General features: G+C 42.3%; 1 protein-coding gene across 8 annotated transcripts in view; it reads right to left on the bottom strand.

Moving 5' to 3' along the window:
* Window positions 1-281: 281 nt before the first annotated feature.
* The window catches only part of Hcfc2 (host cell factor C2), a 28,928-nt gene continuing 7,326 nt past the window's right edge, over window positions 282-21,883 (bottom strand). The window contains exons 4-14 of one of the 8 annotated variants that reach the window (XR_015624013.1): window positions 19,806-20,014; window positions 18,992-19,076; window positions 17,075-17,181; window positions 16,773-16,961; window positions 12,244-12,650; window positions 11,729-12,040; window positions 8,216-8,396; window positions 5,164-5,237; window positions 3,430-3,561; window positions 1,313-1,498; window positions 282-778 (exon numbers count right to left, since the gene is read on the bottom strand). Coding sequence is in view for 2 of the 8 variants with exons in the window: in NM_001008357.1 (NP_001008358.1) it covers window positions 464-778; window positions 1,313-1,498; window positions 3,430-3,561; window positions 5,164-5,237; window positions 8,216-8,396; window positions 11,729-11,781; window positions 12,483-12,650; window positions 16,773-16,961; window positions 17,075-17,181; window positions 18,992-19,076; window positions 19,806-20,014 (1,699 nt within the window). In the remaining 6 variants the exon portion in view is untranslated. 8 annotated transcript variants of the gene reach the window in all.

A 21,883-nucleotide genomic window follows, 5' to 3' on the forward strand; every position in this document is an offset into this window, starting at 1 on the left:
ACTCGGTATCACAGATCCCCTGCACTGGGACACAGCGATAGAAGACCACTGCTCCTGAAATAAGGCCGGCAGCTACTCAGATCGGGCATTTACAACATGAGAAACACCCACCACAGCGAGTGTACACCAGCCAGTGACTAAACTCATCTCTGTAGCCGCAGAATGACTGAGTTACACAGCCTTCAGAAAAGAAAAGGGGCAAACACCTTACGGCCTTTTCTTCATTGTGCTATTTGTCCTTTGTAAGTAGCTCTATGGGTAAGGAAGAATCCATATACTAATTTTCAGTCTTTGCTTCTTTCTATCTTTATTTGGATCTAGAAGTGAGCAAATACATTTTAAGAACAACTTACAAACTCAAATTCATAACTGCTAGAAGTACAGTCAGGGAATACTCTCAAAGAACAGATGTTTATAACAGTTTCTAATAAATAACGATTACAACAGCTTTAGTAAAAACAACTCAACTCAAAGGGGCTTTTTTACTGTTACCTTGAAGCCATCGGACTTGCGTGGCGGGTCCGTAGCCCTTTTCATTCTTTGCTGATATTCTGAACACAATGGCAGGTCTGGACGTGTAATCAATGTGCGCGTTTGCCAGCTGTCCAGCAGTCACTATGCACGAGGTCTTCAGACCACAGTAGATCCTCATGAACACGAGTTGGCTGGGATTGTCTTGCACCTGTGCTGTGCGGATAGCCAAGTAAGCTGAGTATTCCAGAATATTTCCAGAGGGTGACGTTGGAGGCTCCCAGGAAAGGTGGATACCTTCAACATTCTAGAAAAGAGGAGGACAGGTGAAGGCTCTCCAGCTCTCTCTAGTATCACCTGTGCCTTTACAAGACAGAGCCTTCCTTTGGTGGTCGCTCACTAGATAGAGCCCTTCCTGCTGACACAGCTCTACCTGAACTGGCTTTACAGTACACGCGCTTCTCACAATCAAAGCACAGCTTAAATACCCAGGCTTACTGTCCTACCCACCCCCAAAGGGCATTTTCCTTCTTAACCAAGATCAAAGCTTATTATAAAATGTAACCCTGTTTCATATGCTCTAAAATCTAGAACTCTGCAGAATGAACTCTGGGTGATGTAAGCAAGACGATACACACTGACTTCTAGTCCTTCTGTGCTTTGCATATTATAACCCAACTTTCCATCTGGTACTCAAAAATGCCAGGTGTGGCTACCAAAACCAACGTTTAATGTTTAATCCACCTCTTTAGGTATCTTTCATAAGTGCTACTATGAACGTCTCACACAGAAGACACGTCATCTGAACCACAGTCCAGTCTTGCTGGGCCTGACAGACTACCTTAGAAATGCGGACTGTAGAAGGAGCTCCAGGGAAACCAGGGATACATGTTTTAAATTCACTGAGTTTACTGAAAGGGCCTATTCCACAACCATTGATTGCAGCAACCCTGAATTGATAGACTGTTCCTGGAACAAGGTCCTGTTTCTTAAGCAAACTGTAGTCGGGTACGTCTGCATTTCCTACCTGGAATGGAAACATACAGAAGTCAGAGAAAAGGTGCATTTCCACTTCAGAGCTACAGTCTGTCTCTAGTAAACAACAACGCTCTTTAAGAATGAGTGTATTTTAAGGGTCCAGTTCCTTAACATATGTCCCTTTACTGCACAGAGAGTGATACTCTAATGCAGAGCTCAGGAAGCCCAGGCCTGAATGAGGGGCTCTTATCCAGAGGAAAGGTGACCTGACTCACATTATACGGAGAAAGGCAAGGGGATTCTGCACATGGGAGGCAGCAGAGGCAGGGGGGAAAAAAACAAAAATTAAAATGAGAGCTGTTATCACAATAAACAGAACAAACCTCCAGTCCCCATGTGAACTCATTAACTGGGAGAAGAACCCCAGACTGCTGTCATATAATGGTCCTCCTAGGAGCACTGCCCTTTAGAGACAGCCAAGCAAGCTTAGCAGAAAAGGAGTGACTAACGTGTGTGTATTTAAAGACTCTGTTCAGGACGAGACATAAATGTTAAATGGTGACATCCTCTTGGGTGGTTTCTACCTCAGCATCTGTATCCAACTTTGCAGTCCTCCCTTCTGCCCAGCCATCAGGCCTATGCTAGACCCAGTGCCACTGGACCATCACACTGTGTGGAAGCCTGGTCTCAGGGGACACAACTGACCTGCCCAGTTAACACTGAAGAATGACAAAACTAAAAATTCAAACACAGCTGGGCAGTGGTGGCACACACCTTTAATCCCAACACGAGGGAGGCAGAAGCAGGCAGATCTGAGTTCAAGGCTAGCCTGGTCTACAGAGTTCCAGGATAGCCAGGCCTACACAAAGAAACCCTGTCCTTATATTCTATAAAAATATAAAACAAAACAAAACAAAAACAAAGTAAAAAAAAAGAAATTCAAATGTCCTTGCTGCAGGTTTTCTTAATTAAGAAAATAAAAATTAAGTTTTGAGAAAAATTAGGCAGTTAACATGCTTTTACATGTGGATGTATCTTTATATGGACATGGATTCAGCTTCAACCAGGAATCTCATTAGCCATAAAAGTGATGTTCGTTTACAAGAATTTTCATTTTTATCAAGAACTGAAAATATTTAATGTGAAAAAGAGGGCAGAATGCCAAAGGTTCTGTTACAGAAGCTAAACTGATAAGTGACATACAGGCTGGTCTGGGTAGCCCGCATCTGAAATGATCAGGTGCAACAGTATGGGAGACAGTAGCTCTGGCTGTCCTAGAACTATGGAAACCAGGATGACCTCCAACTCACAGACATCTGCTTGCCTCTGCCTCGTGAGAGCTGGGATCAAAGGTGGCTGCCACCATCACCCAACCTGAAGCAGGCTTTTTTTGTTGTTTTGTTCAAGACAAGGTTTCTCTATGTCACCCTGGCTGTCCCAGAACTCACTTTTCAGACCAGGCTGCCTCCAACTCAAAGATCTGACTGCCTGAGTGCTGGAATTAAAGGCACGCACCAACACCGCCCACCTGAGACATTTTTCAAACCCTTACTTTACCTGACCAGATCAGATCTTTAGGCCTTGGAACCCAGCTCAATTATACTTGTAATCTTAGTAAATGGCTACCTAAGAAGTTTGAGGCTAGCCCAGCTACATGAGACTCTCTCAAAAGAGAAAACAAACACCTTAGTTCATGCAGACTAGTTTAAACTGACAGGTGCCATATTTACAAAAGCAAGATGGGTATATATACAGCACTCCCAGTAACACTGTGGGAAGATCCCAACTTCATGCCTTCAAATGACCTCAATGACAGTTACCAAAGCAATCCACTTCCCAGGACCACAATTCACTTGCTGTATATTTAGCTTGCTTTTTCAAGTGTTGGAGTTGTAGCCAAATTCACATACATGCTAGACATGCATTCTGCCACAGTTACATTCTCAGCTCTCAAAATATAGAAAATTTATCAATAGTTACCTTTGACATACTTTGTTTTCCTTTTGGTAGCAAATAAAATTGGCTCACCAAAGCTGTATTGTTTTTAAAAATCCCCACATCACACCATTGCTCTGCTTTCAAAATGGCCACTGGATTTGAAGGTGTCTCTTTCTAATTTCAGAGAAAGGAAAATTTATGAAGACTGCATTGAGCACAGAACTGTCAAGACTTAAGTGATCCCATGCAGTGATCTGCAAGTATGCACATGGACGGACACACACATTACAAGCTCACGGTAAACAGGTCTTAGCAGACTAGGTCAACCGCCAATGGAGAAAGGACGCCCATCTGACAGAGAGTGCAAGGGGTACTCGGCACCAGGAGCTGCTACCGTCAACCTGGGTAGGTCAGCATGCTTCCTCAGCAGAGACAAGTAAAGATGCCTGCTGCCTGTCTGTCCATCAGAGACCCACAGAAAGTGCAGCCCCTTTAGAGAAATGCTACATCTACTCCAAAGGAGCAGGGAGAAAACTCCATCTCAAACTGCCTCTTCCCTCTAGGTTCACACAAACAAGCGGAGATCCAGTGACCTTTGTATGTGAAATACCTGTGCTTCTCCAAACCTAAAAGGAGAAAAAAGTTCAAAACTAAAACGCAACTTGAACGTGCTTCAGTATAGACTAAAGTGGGCGTGGAGTAGCAGCTTTACCTTACTTGCTTTACAAACAGACTTTAATCTAAGCCTCCTTCTGGGGTGAGCCGTACATATCCTGGACCTAGTCTTTAAGGCCGCCTTCTTACGAACGGCACGCTGCTTGCAGAAGCTCAAAACCAGTGTGCCCTTCAGTTACCTCTGTCTTAACTAGCTGACAAGTGAACTAACTAGAAGAGTCTGCTGGTCAGGAGCAGCTTTAAACAAGTCATTTGCTAAAGCTGTAAAAACTCTTCAGCAGTGCTGAGAAGGCGCTGACTCACACTGAAATAACAGACACAACTGTGGCTGATGAACCACAGTCAGATTCAGAAGAAACATCTTTCCATTTAATAATCCTTCCCTGAGAAGAGTCTACAAACACAGACTGACATGCTGGAAAGGTGAACACGGATGAAGGAAGATATATGACTAAAATCCCCCAAACAAAAAAACTACAGACAATTCTGAATGACTCAGAAACCCTAACACCGGTATGTATGTATGATCCTCATATTTATACAAAAAGGCAATCCTCTGCAAGCATTTAAGTTTGAGGATATGCAGGTCCATTACGGCCATCCATAAAACAACTTGATGTCAGAGTTCTGAGCTGGCCTGCACGTACACCCATCAGTTATTGCCAAGTTCTGCTGTGCGGCTAGGAAGCAGCTACCCAAGCACGTCTGTTCCATGGCAAGTCCCATCTTCCAGCCATTAATGTCATTTACACTGACAGACATGTGCGTGCTCACTTAAAATAAAACAGAGAAAGCACGGAGAGGAACACCAAAGCTATCTGTGGCCTCACTTCCCACAGAGTGACCTAGCAGTTGAGGGTACATGTGAGCTGATACACTGAGAATATGAACATGTGTATTAAGTACTTTTTTACATCAAAACTGGGGCCCCAAAATATACATTATTATTGTATCAATCTTTTTCAATAAACATGAAATTTCCTACTCTCCCATCTGCTTCTAAATTTATATCAATTCCTTACTACATGAAACCTGAGACCATTTTCATTTAAACACACATTCCCATTTACAACACGTATGGCCACCAGGTCATAAACTTACAGAAAATGGTGTTGCTGCAGCATGTGCCTCTACACGGCTGATCTTAGTTGCAGGCAGAGCACATATTTCGTCAACTGAAAATCAAACCACCGGTTAACCATTAAATAATCACTCAGACATATTAAAACAGTTAATACAGGGCATTAAATGACACCAAACTCTTCAACATATTCTGTATTATGTGTATTTACCATGATAAAAATGACCAAAAACCCCGGGGAGCTGTGGAAATATCTCAGTCATTTCAACCCCAGAACCCATGGAAAAAAAACCTGGGCATAGTTCCCAGTGCTGGGGAGGCAGAGAAAGGCAGATCTCTGAGGCTTCTTTCTCCTGTCCTAAATGTGCTTATGATCTTGTATATTTTCTGCCTTCTCCCCACTGTGGAGGATACATAGTGGTGCCCACACATTTCTGTTTAAATCCTGTCTCTTCCTATGATTATATCCACTCATCCGACAACACTGCAGACTTTCTCTTAAGCATTAAGTATGTTTCTATGATGCTGAAAGAAAACAGGCAGGTTCATGCCGCATGAACTTCTTCATTGGTAAAAATACATACACAAAGAGTTTCACACTGTGGTGCCCACTGTAAAGAAAGAGACAAAACCCCCAAGCCTCCTCCAATACTTACCTAAGCTAAGGGCCCTTTTCTCACTCTCTTGGCTGGGTTCCTTCTACAGTGATGTTTTCTACCTGGTGTTCTTAGACAGATCTTCCCTCTGCCACCATGCACCCACCCTGTGCTGTAAACACTCGTCACCACTCACTCACCAGTCAAGCCTGTACAACCCGGGCTGCTGGGAATCTAGCAGTGCACATGTCAACAAGGGCTCTGCTCTTGGGGGGAACTTACCTTTCAGATCATTTCTACATTTGTACTTATGGACAAGAATGCTTCCTAGATTCCAGATCTATATATCAAATAAACCAATATATTTCTCAAGTATTTCAGTTATGTTCAAAGTTGAATACTCTTCCTAATGTGTTCTCGCTCTTCTCGTCCCATCTTGATGAAGTTCAGTGTCCACTCTGAGGCTTATTAACTCATTTTCCTCTCCTAACCAACCGGCTGCAGAGTCTAGCCACTGTACCTTTCTACATGCTAAGGGTAGAGCGAGAGCCTCTTTACTGTTTTTCTCTGTCCTACCCACTGTGTTGTCTTTATCATATCTGTCTGATAGTCCTAAAATAACTCCTAACCGCTCTTCCAACTACTTTCTAAACCATCCCTCCATCTGGTAAAGCCAGAGGGTTCTCTCAAGGCGAGCACACATGCAGTCTGAACACTCCTTCACTCCTGGAGGCACACAGCGTTGGCTCTTACAGCGTGTAAAGAATGTCACATTCCTTGTAACCTGACTGAACAGCCAGGCCCTGACAGTGTTTGTGGTGTGCCAGGCACTGTGGGACAAGCTTGGCTTCACCATTTAGAACCAATTTTACTGAAATTGGGAGGCTCAGGCTCAAGTGTGTTCTCAGCATATAAACTTCTCTGTACAGCAGAAACTTACAATTGAAAAATTTTAAACTGGAAGTTCAGAAGTAAGATTACCTATACTGAACAATCCCTTTACATTAAGAAAGCCAGTAACTGGGCTGTAGAGATGGCTCAGTGATGACTGCTCTTTCAGAGGTCATGAGTTCAATTCCCAGCAACCACATGGTGGCTCACAACCATCTGTAATAGGATCCGATGCCCTCTTCTGGTGTGTCTGAAGACAGCTACAGTGTACTTATATATAATAAATGAATAAATCTTTAAAAAAAAAAAAAAAAGAAAGCCAGTAACCCTGTCAGGTATAGAGGACGGTGTCTATAATCCCAGTACTGGGAAGGGTGAAGCAGGAGAATAACTAGGAGCTTGAGGCCAGGTAGCCTGGGAAACATCTAAGTTCTAAGCCAGCCTAGGAATCAGTGAGTCAGTCTCAAAAAGGTAAAATCCAAACAAGCAAAGCGGAGACTCAGGAGCGCGCTCCTCTTGCCTCAGTAATGAAATGAGAAAAGAATACAAATAATGTTCTACAGTATGCTTATCTACTGCAGATGCAAAATAGAAATAAAGCAAATGTCTATCCTGTAGTATTTGACTCCCTGACAATTAGATTTAAAACAGCTATTGCAATGTCTTAAAATTAAAAAGCTACTTTGTATTCCAAGGATAAGCCAGTATTAATAAAATAATTTGAGATGGTGACATCACAAACAATCCTTGATATATCTCAGCGGCATCTGAATATTCAAATAGAGCTAAGCATGGTGAATCACAACAGTGTTAGACTGAGGCAGGAGGATTGCCACAAGTTTAGGTTGGCTTAGGCTACAATAGAGTTCCCGATCAGCAAGGACTACAAAGTAAGATCCTGTTCAAAACACCAAAAATAAGAAAGAAAACAAAATACAACAGAATATTCAAATAAAAAAATCACCAAATTGTAAGCTATCGTATGAATGCAATTCCCACATCAGACACTTGCTACAGCACTATTTACTCAAAGACCACTATCTACCAAGCACAGATCTCGGCACTTTAGAAATAGCAGTAAAATAAACAAATAACCTCATATCGCTAAAAAGTTACCAGAAAACAAGCACAGGGGCGAACACAGTGACCACACTGGTCAGCCTCAGTGCCACCAAACATTCTCCTAACTGAAATTTCATATTTATAACGTGTGAACTTGTCAACTGTGTTCACTCTGAGGAAAATTATCCAAACCATGTAACATAATCCCAGCATTCAAGAGGCAGAGGCAGATGGATCTCTGTTAGGTCAAGCCAAGACTATACAATAAGACACACTCAAAACACACACACACACACACACACGCGCGCGCGCACACACTCTGGATGGTGGCTACATATCCTTAATGGCAGCACTCAGGGCAATCTCCAAGTTCAAGGCCAGGGCTGCACAGAGAAACCTGTCATGAAACACCAAACGCCTACACTCCCTTCCAAAACAGTGCAATGCTACTTTTTCAGTAACGCTGGAATTCATCCCCTCCCCAGGTTATAAGGTTTCACTTTGATTTAAGACGTAACTGTACCTTCGCTCTTCCACAGCATGTCCGCCATACAGCTGTTGTTGTTGGAAGCGTTAGGCGCCAATGGCGAGTGCAAAGCAGCACTGGAGTCTGCTGCTCTTGAGTCTGGTTTGCTCTTCAGTGACATTCCTCTCGCAGCCACAGCCGTGTGTTCAGGTTTTGTACAGTTTGCTGGATCACTAACCTACAGGAAATAGAACAGTGCATCATAGCAAGGGATGCAAGTGAGAGCGAAGCCACATAGAAAACAGCAAGCAGTCACAAGTCCGCTTGGGAAAGCAAGTTCACCTACAGGGAGTGGGGGTGAGAGCCAGGGCAGGAAGCCCCAGTGCTCTAGGCTAGCCTAGGCTAGAAATAAGATTCTCAAAACAACAACAGGAACTAAAACTTACCAAAACTTAAAACATTTAAAATTATATCACTAATTTTTATAGACTCATTCTTGAAAACTACTAGTTTTAAGAGATTTTTTTCCACTTAATTTCCATGCTCCAAAGACTGTAGTTTTAGTTTAGCATGTTTAGTTTTTACATGGTGGCTAGTATTACAAATAAATACTCATGTAACACAGGTGAGGCCATGGACTGCTGCACTTAACATTGTTATTAACAATGTGCTAACTGTGTGTGTGTGAGGGAGTGCACGTGTAGTCAGAGGACAACTGTGTGGAGTGAGTGTTCTCCTGCTTTTTATGTAGGTTCCAAGGATTGAACTCTGGTGGTCTGGCTTGCATAGTGAGTTCTTGACTCATGGAACCATTCTGTTAGCCCCTATTCAATTTTTAAAAAGCAATTAGACATAGACAAAAAATGTGATGACTCTTAAAGAAAAATTTCAACAAAGGAATTATTCTGTATGAATGACTTACATATAAAAACTCAATATGCTAATATCAGTATTATTTACTATTGAATATTTGGTCAGAAACCTTAATGTTAAGACTGGCTCTATAGACATTTAATTCTAGTTACTTGAGAGGCTGAGGCAGAGGAGATGGGTGGGGGGAGCGGAAGAGACAGAGATTTTATTAGTGACATTTAATTTACCTTCCTAAACATAATATAATGAATACTTTTAAACTTTATGGCAATTCAATTTATCGATGACATCATCCATTATATAGCCATGTGATCATAAAGATGACCTGCCTTCCTTCAAACACTCCAATGTTGCTGCTGTTTTACGTGTGTGTGTGTGTTTGTGTGTGTGTGTGCGTGTGCATTAATAGTCACTGAGCCATGTTGCTAGCCTCTAGATGTTCAATTTCTCTTTAAATTGCTGCTTAAGTTTTACAAAACTCTTACATGAATTTCAGCTCATGAAGGAGTTAGGGTAGGATTTCCAACAATGTATGGACTGGCCCCGAATTTACTTCTGCCATTTTGTCCACATATTTATGTGAAGTGGCATTCTCAGTACGTATAATCATAATATCAAAATAGCCATTAAACTTCAAAAACATTGAGGATGTTCTAAATCCTCCAGGATGAAGTATTCAGCAAGACTCAGGTATGTAAGAACTGACACGGCATAACTAACCATCTCATCAGCATGCAAACTTGCTTTTATCTCTAATGATGGTAAACTGTCTGCATACCAAATAATTACTTGTAAAGCAATTTCTCAGGATGGGGAGATGACTCATTTGATAAAATACTTTCAGCACAAATTTAAGCACCTGAGTTCAGGTGCCCAGAACCCAAACAAAAATTCGTGTGAAAAAGCCGTATGAGGTGGAGCATCCCCCAGCCCCACCCAGTATAGGGAGTAGAGGCAGGAGGATGGGTCCCTGCAGCTTGTTGGCCAGCCAGTATGGCTGAGTGCACGAGACTTAGGTTCATTGAGACCCTGTCTTAGAAAGACACCTGATGCTGGCCTCTGCCTTCCATGTATCCCTGAACACACATGTTCACTTGCATGTACACTCCACGCACTTAAACTATCATTAGCAGATACTTCATTTGTATACTTATTTTATATTGGATACTGGATCATACAAATTTTTCTTAGTTAAAAAAAGGGGGTTGGAAAAAAAAGGGGGGGTTGGGGATTTAGCTCAGTGGTAGAGCGCTTGCCTAGCAAGCACAAGGCCCTGGGTTTGGTCCCCAGCTCCGAAAAAAAGAAAAAAAAAAAAAAAAGAAGACTATGTGTTGAACAGGCTTAGGAGGCCCTGAACATGAGCATGAAGAAAGGCTCCAGAAGACAAAAAAAAAGTAATTGCTGGAATCTGAATATAAATTATAGGAAAAAAACAAGAAAATGAAAAGGCAGCTAATGGCAGGAAAAGCTAAACTGTATGTGAAGGCACATACCAACAACACACTACATGGCTCATCTATAAACAAGCTGTCGTCATGATACAGACGTCAAGTCCAACCCAACTACAGAGATTCAAGGTTGCAGGAGAGGGACATGGGGAGAGATATCACCAAGTCTTCACCTTCTGTTATTTTTTTCTGTATGTGTGAGTGTGTTTGTGCATGTAAACATGTCTGCACATGTGTATGGAGACCAGAGGAAGCCTGGGCTGTACTTCCTCAAGAAGGCTGTCCATGCTGTTAGAGACAGGGTCTCACTCTGTAGTCCTAGCTGTCCTGGAACTCACTATGTGGACTGGGCTGACCTTGAACTCACAGAGATCCACCTGCCTATGCTTCCTGAATGCTGAGATTAAAGGTGTGGTACCACACCCAACTATGACTTCATTTAGGAGGGCACAGTTAGATACTAAAAGAAAGCTAGAATGGTTTAAAGGACTCTTTTTTTTTTTAAGCAAGATCCAAGAACAGGAGGACAACAGTACTTTACGGTACACACAGACACACATAACATATAATATTCATGATACCTTTATACACATAGTTTGTCCACTGAAACAGGCTCCTCACAAACTGAATGGACAAAACCTGTAAGACCTCGTTCCTGGACAACTACGGTATTGATTCACACCCTCAGTCCTCAGTTAGGTTCAGAACAGGATACACCTCATCCCTTCCTGTGGTCCAGCGGTACCCATAGCAGTTTATCAAGAGAAAATGATGGACTTTACTAAGCTGAGCCATTATCTGATCCAAATGCTTACCATGACGGCTTCAACGAACAAGCAAACTTGCCGTTGTTCATTTAGCTACGGATATTCTTTGGTAAATGAAATATAAACTATGAAAGTATACTTAAAGATGTTTTATAGATTCAGAATATATTGTGACATTCTGGAATGTCGCAATATAAACTCATGAAAAGGCTTCTGTCATAAGAAGCCTGTGAATTGTTCTTCCCTTTTATTTCTGTGGGGCTAGAGAAAGAATCTGGGGTCTCATGTATGCTGCCAAGCACTCTTAACATTGAGCTGCACCCCCAGCCCTGTGAGAACAGGGCTGCCTGGACAGCTCGGAGATGATTCTCATATAAAGCCAGGAGTAATCACTTATTCAGAGTAATATACAGAAAAATCTCAGTAAAAACTGGGAGTACAGCCGTAAACACGCATTTGTCATCGCGGAAGCTTCAACTTACACTGTTATGAAGGATGCTATTACTGCCTTGTCTGTGAGGGTCCGTCCTGCCTCCTGTGGGATGAGAAAGTTCACACTGATGTGCTCTTCGTTAGCATCCACAGACTATGTTGTGAATAGTTGTAAATATGCATGTTAAAGATTAACATATCATCTTTACTCAAGTTCAGCTGTTTCTTAATAGTTTACTTAACAGTTGCTGAAATCCTTCCTGAAGACTGTAACAAGTTTAATTACTTTCCAAGGGTCTGTTCAGTTAAAAATACTTCCAAAAAAACAGTAAAGTACTTCTGAAAGCTAATTAAAAACACTTCTGGGGGGCTGGAGAGATGGCTCAGCGGTTAAGAGCACCCGACTGCTCTTCCAGAGGTCATGAGTTCAATTCCCAGCAACCACATGGTGGCTCACAACCATCTGTAAAGAGATCTGATGCCCTCTTCTGGTGTATCTGAAGACAGCTACAGTGTACTTATATATAATAAATAAATAAATCTTTAAAAAAAAAAAAAAAAACACTTCTGGAACTCACGTACCATCAGTTTTAAAGTGGACTAGAGTGAACTCTATGTACCTTTCTGAGTTCTACAACAACAAACAGGACAACAGTCAAGTTTCAAAGAGCCGGCTTACCAGGCGTGTACCAGGACACGCTAAAATTCATGCATCGTCCTGAACCCAGCATAACCACAAGATTACGTGGTGGGTTTAAAAGCGCGTGAGCAGAATGCATTCCTCATGCCCGACACTTATTTTACCTAGCGTATTTGGTGCTGCTGAAGCGTCAGGCGATGCCGCTTGGTGCGTCAGGTCAGTGTTTAACTGCAGAAGATAGCCCTCGACCGTAGGCACTTCATCCCATTTGACATGGAAAGAGTTGGTAGTAGCTTTGATTAACTGGACTTGTGATGGTGCTGGAGGTTTCTCTAAAGAAAAATATCCACATAACCCTTTAGTTTCAAATGCATCAATAACTTGCCAATAGTTCTGCTGTACAGAAGCTTTGAGAGCTCCAGCAATGAGCACTACGTCGTCTACTGAATATCCTTAAATGACGCCAGTCAGTGAGATCACAGTGCTGTACAGCTCTGATTTTACTCAGATTCTCATACAAATAAACAACCCAATCCCAAACTACCTGAGTAATTAGACTCAGGATGAAAACATGTCTAATCCTAGAAACCTGAAGGTCTATCCTGAACATGACTAATCTTGTCTAAAAGGCTGAGGGGGTGTAACTGAGTATTATATTATTGCTTTGCTATTTTATCTTTAGAATTTTTTTAATTTAAAGAACTGATTTTCAACCAACAGCATACGTGCCAGAAATGAAAAATGACTTGGATATACTTTAGAAAAATATGAAGTTTTCATACCCCTTTAACAAAATCAGTATTGCCCAAAGCATATAACCTTGGTGTAAAATATTGCTAACGTTTCCACAATGAGTAACGGATCTTTCAGATCTAAGATTATATATACAATATCCCATTGTCTATGTACACTTAGGGCATGAGTGAGCTTCACAACGGATAGGAAGTATGCTCCCGGCTTTCCACAGTTAGCTAAGAAAATTCATCTTTGTGATTTGAGGTCTACAAGCCTGTAGCTCAGCAGGCCCATTATCTACTTTATCACAATATGACCTTTTAGAAATATTTTCATCATTATTTTATGTTTATGGATGTTCTGCCTTCATGTATATCTGGGCACCATGTGCATGCCTGGTTCACAGGGAACTGAAGTTACAGCAGCTGTGAGGTTCCGTGGCCCTCAACCATGGACAGCTCCTGCTCCAGGGGATCAGCTGTCTCTGGCTTCTGCAGGCACCTGCACTCACTTGCGCTTACTAAACTTCAGACCACAGACCTACAAATGATGATGATGATGATGATGATGATGATGATGATGATGATTAAAAAAAAACCTTCTTTAACAAAGAAAGAATGGGGGCTGGGGATTTAGCTCAGTGGTAGAGCGCTTGCCTAGGAAGCGCAAGGCCCTGGGTTCGGTCCCCAGCTCCGAAAAAAAGAACCAAAAAAAAAAAAACCAACCAAACAAACAAACAAAAAAAAAAAAACCAAAGAAAGAATGGTGGCGCACACCTAAGGCAGGAGGATTGCAAATCTGAGGCCTCCTGGGTTATAATGGAAGACTCTTTCTAATAAACAAGCCACCCGCATCATAAGATTTAAAAATGGCAGGAACTGAAAAAAAGGAATTCCAAAAACTTCTAGAGACAAGGGAGTAAAAAAGGTCATCAGGCTAAAATGGGACTGGAGGAATGGCTCAAGGGTTAAGAGCACTAGCTACAGGGGCTGGGGATTTAGCTCAGTGGTAGAGCGCTTACCTAGAAAGCACAAGGCCCTGGGTTCGGTCCCCAGCTCCGAAAAAAAAGAACCAAAAAAAAAAAAAAAAAAAAAAAAGAGCACTAGCTACTCTTCCTGAGGTCCCAGGTTCAATTCCCAGCACCAACATGGCAGCTTATAACTGTAACTCCAGTTCCAGGAGATCCAACACTCTCACATAGACATACATAAAGGCAAAACAATGCACATAAAATAAATAAAGCTTAAAAAAAAAAAGAACCAAACCTGAAACCTGAGAAAATGCCAGAGGAATATGTAGGGAAGACACCTCAAGCCACAGGTATAGGTAAGACTTTTAAAATAGGAGTCCAGTCACTCAGGAAATAAAGCAATTATCAACAAACAGGACAGCATGAAATTAATTTCTGCAAGGGAAAGTGTTAATTGAGTAATGAGGTTGTCTACAGAGCAGGAGAAAGCCTTTGTCATCTGTAATGGATTGTTATCTAGAAAGTACAAAGAACTTGAAAGTCTAGTAGCAAGAAAACAAACCACCAATTAAAAAGTGAGCTGAGCGGCAGGGAATTTCTGAGAGGAAATACCATGGCTAATAACCATGTTAAAGTGTGTTTGACATCCTTGGCCATCAGGGAAATGCAAATGAAAACTACAACTCAGTTTCACTGCTGTCAGAATGGTTCTCACCAAGGGAACAGCAATGCTGAGGACGCTATGGAAAGAAAACCCACTCACTGCTGCCGAGGGTGTGAACTGGTGCCTCCACTATGAACACCAATGGGGAATTCTTGAAAGGCTAAGACAGAGCTCCTCCTTGATCTAGCTACTTCACGTCTGAACATCTCCCGAAGGCCTTTACATCCTCTGCAGACACTTCCTCACCTGTGTCTACGGCTGCTCTATTCACGTCAAAGAAATGCTGTAACTAAATGTCTGGCAAAAGGTGAACGAGTGGTACATACACACAAAGACAAATAGAATTATAGTTGGAAAAAATAATAGTACTGGGCAGTGGTGGTCCACACCTTAAATCCCAGCACTCGGCAGGCAGAGGCAGAGGCAGGTGGATCTCTGACTTCAAGGCCAGCCTGCTCAACAGAGTTGATTTCCAGGCCAGCTAGCACTACTCGGAGAAACCCTGTCTCAAAAAAACCAGCTCCCTGCCCGGCTAAAAAAACCAAAACAAACCAAAACAAACAAAAATAAAAACCAAAATGGATGGAACTGGAAACTATAAATGAGGTAGGAAGGCTTAGGAAGATAAGCACATGCCCTCTCTGAGTCTCAGCCTTTGAGCTCTGCAGTACTAAATGGATCTGAGCAGGAATGAAGAAAGGGACCTGTGTGTGAGAGGGAGAAAAGATTCTGTCATTGTTTCCTGAGTGTGGTGTGTGTGTGTGTGTGTGTGCTTGACAACAATGAATAGGGCATTTTCTTAATTAGTGCTCAACAGGGGGAGGGCCCAGCCCATTGTGAGGTGCCATCCACAGGTTGGTGGTCCTAGATCTATTAGAAAGCGAGCCGGTCAGCAGCACCCCTCCATGGCCTCTGCATCAGCTCCTGCCCTTCAGGTTCCCGCCCTGATTTCCTTTAATGATGAGTATCAATATTGAAGTGCAAGCCAAATAAAGCCTTTCATTGCCAAGTTGATTTGGTTGTGGTGTTTCATCACAGTAAAAGAAACCCCACCTAGATAAATAGTATAATTTGTAAATCTCAATTTAAATGACACATCAGTAAATTGGATTTTCTGTATTTCTTTCTTTGCTACCGTGCTGTTTTAATGAAAACATCTAGTCTCGTTTAGTTGCTCTGTTCATTGTTTTTCCCGACATTAAATAATCAACTTTTTATATATAAAAGCACTACATAAATCAAGTATGTTGTTCGCACACCTTAATGACAAAACTAGGAAGGTGGAGAGACAAGACTCGCAAGTTTATCACTGGCCATATAGTGAGTTCAAGGCCAGCTGGGATATGTAAGACTCTGTCTCAGAAAAGGCAGTTAATCTTTAGGAGAGGAGTGAGCCCCATGTGCACATGAGCACAGATACGAAGCTCAGAAGAAGGTGCCCAATGCCCTGGGGATGGAGTTACACACAACTGCCTCATGGGGAGGCTAGGAAGGGAACTGGAGTCCTCTGCAAGAACAGAATGAGCTCTTAACTGCTGAGCCACCTCTCCAGCCCCACATAAGGTAACCCTTATTAATTGGAATAAATTATCAGAATAAATTATCCTCACAGTAAAAGGAATAAATTATCTTTTAAAGTAAAATACTTCTCCATAAAAAGTGCTTTTAAAAAGCTATAGTGAGGGGCTGGGGATTTAGCTCAGTGGTAGAGCGCTTACCTAGGAAGCGCAAGGCCCTGGGTTCGGTCCCCAGCTCCGAAAAAAAGAACCAAAAAAAAAAAAAAAAAAAAAAAAAAAAGCTATAGTGAGTCAAACTGGTGAGTGGCTAACTACCTTCTGAAACAAAGCCCAGCAAAGGATGACTCAGATTTCAACAACACAACTAAAGTTACTAGAGATGGCTCAGTGGGGAAGAGCAAGCGCTGCCTCAAGGAGAGAGGAGCTAATATCCTTCTGTGGAGTGGGGAGCACTTAGACATTTACCCGCCCATTTCTAGTTGTAGGAAAGAGAAGAAATGATATTCTTTGGATCCGTAGACAGACCTGAGCCCCTGCGGTCAGAACTTACTGAAGCACTCTTACCTACCGGTATCAAGATACCACAGGTCCTTGCAGCACACCTGACTGTTAAGGGCTTTTTTGTAGCCGTCTCTTCCACTCCAGAAGTACAGTCGAGTGCCGATCGCAACGGCACAGTGTCCTGCTCTCGGTCTTGGCCTTGAGTTTTTTTTATCTTCCTGGGAATCTGACACCAGAGTAGTCCACTCTGCTGTATCTGAACAGAAAGGAACGGCCATGGCTCGACACTGCTCGTAAGCAGCAACACAACAAGAATCACTTTATTAACAGACACCACGTGGGTCCAAGAGTCAGCCTCTCAAGACTCACCTAGATTTAGGTACGAAAACGAGCTGGTGCACCTCCACTCACAATCATGGGGAGAATTCTCAGTGTTTTCACCTTTATGTGGAACCCATCCACCAAAAATGTACATCCTAGACAACAAAAGAAACACAAAACATCTAAGTGATTTAATCCTACCTTTTGGATTAGAAACACTAAGATGAACTTAAGTGTACTTGTTGGTAAGAACTTCAGAGCCACTCCCTGCCTGCTGAGCTGTAAAGGCAGTACTCTATAAATAAGGGGATGAAGAAAGTGGTTTGGATTTGCTTTTTTAAAACAGAGTTTACCGTTTTAAGTCAGGGTGCTACACATCTGAAGTCATGGGCACTTGGGAAGCTAGGCAAAGAGGAGGATCATTTGAGAACGCTGAGTTTAAGGGCACTCTTGGAAGTGGAACAAAAGCCTGTTGCCACAGCAGGGCAGTAACAAGAGGAAACTGACAGTTTTATAGAGCAGTGCTGAGTAAACTGAAGAGAAGACTGTTTGACTTCTAATACGCCCAAGACCAGAGTCGCTTAATACAGTCAGAGCACAAACTCCCATCTCTCTCTGCTTCTTGACAGCAGACATAGTGGCTTCCACAAAATGGTAGACTCTCATCTCAAACTATGAGCAGAACTGGCCCTTCCTTCCTAAGTTGCTCTTGTCAGGGTATTTTAATCATATCAACAAAAAGTAGCTAAAATGTTGGCTGAAAAAGGTGACATTTCACCTAACTTTGGTCACTTCTATTCCTTAACTATAACAACTTTTAGCCTAGTGTGGCTGTGAATGCCTATAGTCCCCACTGCCCGGAAGTTGTGGGGAAACCATGCTTGACCAGGCCTGATGGTGCAGGTTTACAAGTCAGCTACTTAGGGAGGCTGAGGCAGGAAGATCACAAGTTTGAAGCCGGCCTGGTTGGCCAACTCAGTGAAACTTGGTCTTGGAAAAAAAGGGGGGGGGGGCTTGGTAAGGTAGCTCTGGGGCAGTAGGACATTTAGGAGATACATCTAAGACTCTCAGTTCAAACTCCAGCATTGTCAAACAGATAAATAAGTAAGCTTAAACTTTTTCCCAGCACCCAAAGACTCTTGTCGGAACACAGTTCAGGAATGGAGCAGTGTGAGAACTGAGAGCATGTGAGAAAACTCCAAGAAAACAAGAGTCTTGAGACTTGAGTTTCTTCAAAGCACACAACTGTTCTTGGAATGTGTGTTCATGCTCCTCCCAGGTGTAGCAGACAGTTTACTTCAGCTGTTGTTATTCATATGCCTGTATGAAAAAAATATGTTTTGCCACATGTGGTTTGTCCTTTTATGATAGAACACCTTAGTCATGTGACTCTTCTTAACCCTGAGATATAAATTTTCTAGTGCTCTGAATAAAGTTGGCTATCGAATGAGACTTTAGTCTGCCTTGTTTTTAGGCCCTGCTCTCCCAGGCTGACACTGCCAATGAGAGAGAATTCTCTCTAAAACATACTTTACTTCATGTGTATGGATGGTTTTCCTGCATGTGTGCATAGACATCACATGTATGCCTGGTGTCTGAGGAAGCCAGCCAGGCATCTGACTCCCCGGGACTGGCATTACTAATGGATGCGAGCCACCATGAGGCTGCTGGGAATCTAACCACAGAGAGGACAAAGCAGCTTGGCGAAGCCTGTGGATGGTCATGACACCATGACTCTCCAGGACATCACGGAGAGGAAGCTAAGTATCACAGGCAGTCCTGACAGGTAATGGTATGCAGGTGCTTCAGCTCCCACAGACAGACTACTTTAGCACACGGAGGCACTACAAAGTCTAGTAATCTATTTTTAAGAAAGTAGCATCTTCATTTTTTTGGTATGAATCTTTCAAGTTGGTAAAAACAAATAAACAAACAAACAAAACCAACAACAAACAAGAGCCATACTTGTTTCCTATAACACTGGCTGTGTGAAGGCTTCGTGGGAGTGGTACTGTCCCTTTAGTTTCTGGTTTTGACCATGACATAGTTTCTAGAAATAAAAACAAGCAAATCAGGAATTTTATCTAATTATAGCAAATCATCTCAATTTATACACTTAAAAAATAGGACAAGAGAAATATTTATCAAAATAAAACAAAAATGTTTCAAATGTTTTAGATGAGATTCATTCACACCACAAAAAAAACTGCCAATCAGAAATCTATTTACACTTTAATTAAACATTTATATTGGAGAGGTGTGCTTAACGCATCATTCATTTTGAGTTACAAATAATATTTCTGATTTAAAGTTTTAAGTAAGAGCACACTTCATAAGAAAGTCAAGGAGAAGCAGCACATTTCCCTTTGCTTGCTTCTAGAGTCCTTTCAGACAGAGCTGCCCAGCGGGTTTCCCACTGGTTAGCACATGCTGTGAAAGCCATACTTCCCAAGACAGTGAGGACAACCACACCGATTGGCAACCTAACCAGACACTGCTCTGAGTGACAAAGGGTGCTACTGACAATTACATCAGAGCAATAAGCACAGAGCTGGACCATTCTAGAAAACCCGGACTAATGGTGATAGTAAAAGAGGAAAATTGCTACCATAATTGAACATTCATTTGCTCAAAATTATTATGTCTCATCTGTTCCTAAGACTATAAATGCTGACTAAAATCTTAGTACAACTTGACAAATAGTCAAACAAAAAAATTAAATACATTGAAACTGTTCCTTTACTAATCATAAGAAATCCCTGAGTCAAATTAAGATTACCTAAATCAAGCTGCCATAGGTCATCCAGACGAGCACCGCACATCCCACCAAAGACATACATCTTAGGACTCCCAGAGTCTCTTTTACAGTATATAACAGCAGTGTGGGATTCCCGTGGAGAAGGCACAGTGCCTTTGGTGGCTGGAACGCTCCAGCCCACAACACCAGAGCCATGCTGCAGCTCCAACTCATAGAAATCATTGAGATACCTACGACATCACAAAAGACATTAGGACGTTCAGATAGTGTACGCTTTCCTGCCTTTTTATTTTGATTTCTAAGTGTAATATATACTAGCCACATAGTGGTGCCTGGCTGTAATCTCAGCCCTCAGGAGTCTGAAGCAGGAAGGTGATAGGTTCCAGGTCAGTATGAACCACACAGACACACCCTATCTCAAAAAAAAAAAAAAAAGAAAGAAAGAAAAAGAAAAGGGGGCTTAAGAGATGGCTTGGGGGGCTGGGGATTTAGCTCAGTGGTAGAGCGCTTACCTAAGAAGCGCAAGGCCCTGGGTTCGGTCCCCAGCTCTGAAAAAAGAACCAAAAAAAAAAAAAAAAAAAGAGATGGCTTGGTAGCTAAGAGCGCTTGCAGCTCTGGCAGAAGACTCAAGCTGGGTTCTTAGTGCTGACATCTGGTGGCTGTAACTACCTGGAACTCCAGTTACAGAGGACCTGATGGCCCTTTCTTTCCTCTGAAGGCACCTACATGCACACAGTGCAATAAACTCACAAGAAAACACACACACACACACACACACACACACACACACACACACACACACGTTTTTGAAAAGAAAAAATGTCTACCATATACCTGCTGTAAAAAATTCTTCTAGTACACAAGGGCAGTAAGCAAGCAAAACTTGCAGATACTCACCCACTTCACACACACTTACCAAACTCTGCTATGCCCTGGGCACCTGCTATGATTTAATAGTGAAGGCACAAAACACCCGGCCCACACTCTTATCAATGACAACAGTGGTGGCTTTAACACACAGTCCCTCGCGAGATGAGGTCCGTCTCCCCTTTATTTTAGGCTGGTCTGTGACTTCTCTGAACAACAGATGGCAAGGCTGGGTTGTAAAAAGCCAACACATTCTTACTCTAACACTGCTTGTGGAACCACCATCTAACAGGCCATTTGGGGGCTTGGCCAGCATGCAGGAAGCCTGAGTTCAGTCTTCAGCAATGCAATCCCAAGCACAGGCACAGGCCTATAATCTCAGCAGTCAGAAGGTACAACAGAGTGATCACAAGTTTGAGGTTACTCTTGGCTACGTAGTCCAGAGCCTGTCTCAAAACAGTAGCCATGTGTAGGCATATGAGGTGACAGTCTAGTGGGCTCTATCCTTCAGCCACCCCGTTAACTATCAGACGTGGGGATGACCGCTTTAAGTTTTCCCACTGCAGGGTTTAGCCATCTCTTCTGTGCCCTAATCATCTTATGGGCAGTGTTAGTATCTTGTATCAGTAGTCTATTACACAGCACCAGACACCAGGACCACTATTATGGATGCTCTTTTGGCAAATGTTTGAAACCACTGCTTTCTGGAATAAGCACGGCTTTGTAACCTCCTCTGTGCACTGTCAAATGTCATAGAAATGCCCAAAACCAGGTCTTAAATTTAGAAACTGGCATTAAATTTGTTCTAACCAGATTCTTTTCTTGAAGAACTTTCATCAATCTGACATTTTTTAAACACGATCTTTATTTTCTTTGCAAATGCATGTACATGTGGTATACATGCATGTGGGCACACATATATACATGCATAAACAAGAGAATGCCATTAGGTGTCCCCCTCAATCACTCTCTGCCTTTTATAATTGAGGCAGTCTGTTCCTGAACCTGAAACTTAGTTTGTTTTGGCAAGAGAAACTCTTGCCCTGACTTTTTCTGTTTCTGCCTCCTATCAGCTGAAATTACATGATGGCCACTATATCCATCTAGTTTTTTTATGTAGGTACTGGACATTCAAACCCAAGGTCCTCCAACTGGCAAGTCAAGAGCTTAGCCTGCCGAGCTATCTCCCAATTCCAAAATGTCAACCCATTCAATTTCCTATTAATATTTTA

The sequence above is a fragment of the Rattus norvegicus genome, chromosome 7 (assembly GCF_021556685.1).
Source record: "Rattus norvegicus strain SHRSP/BbbUtx chromosome 7, alternate assembly SHRSP_T2T, whole genome shotgun sequence".
Lineage (NCBI taxonomy): Eukaryota > Metazoa > Chordata > Mammalia > Rodentia > Muridae > Rattus > Rattus norvegicus.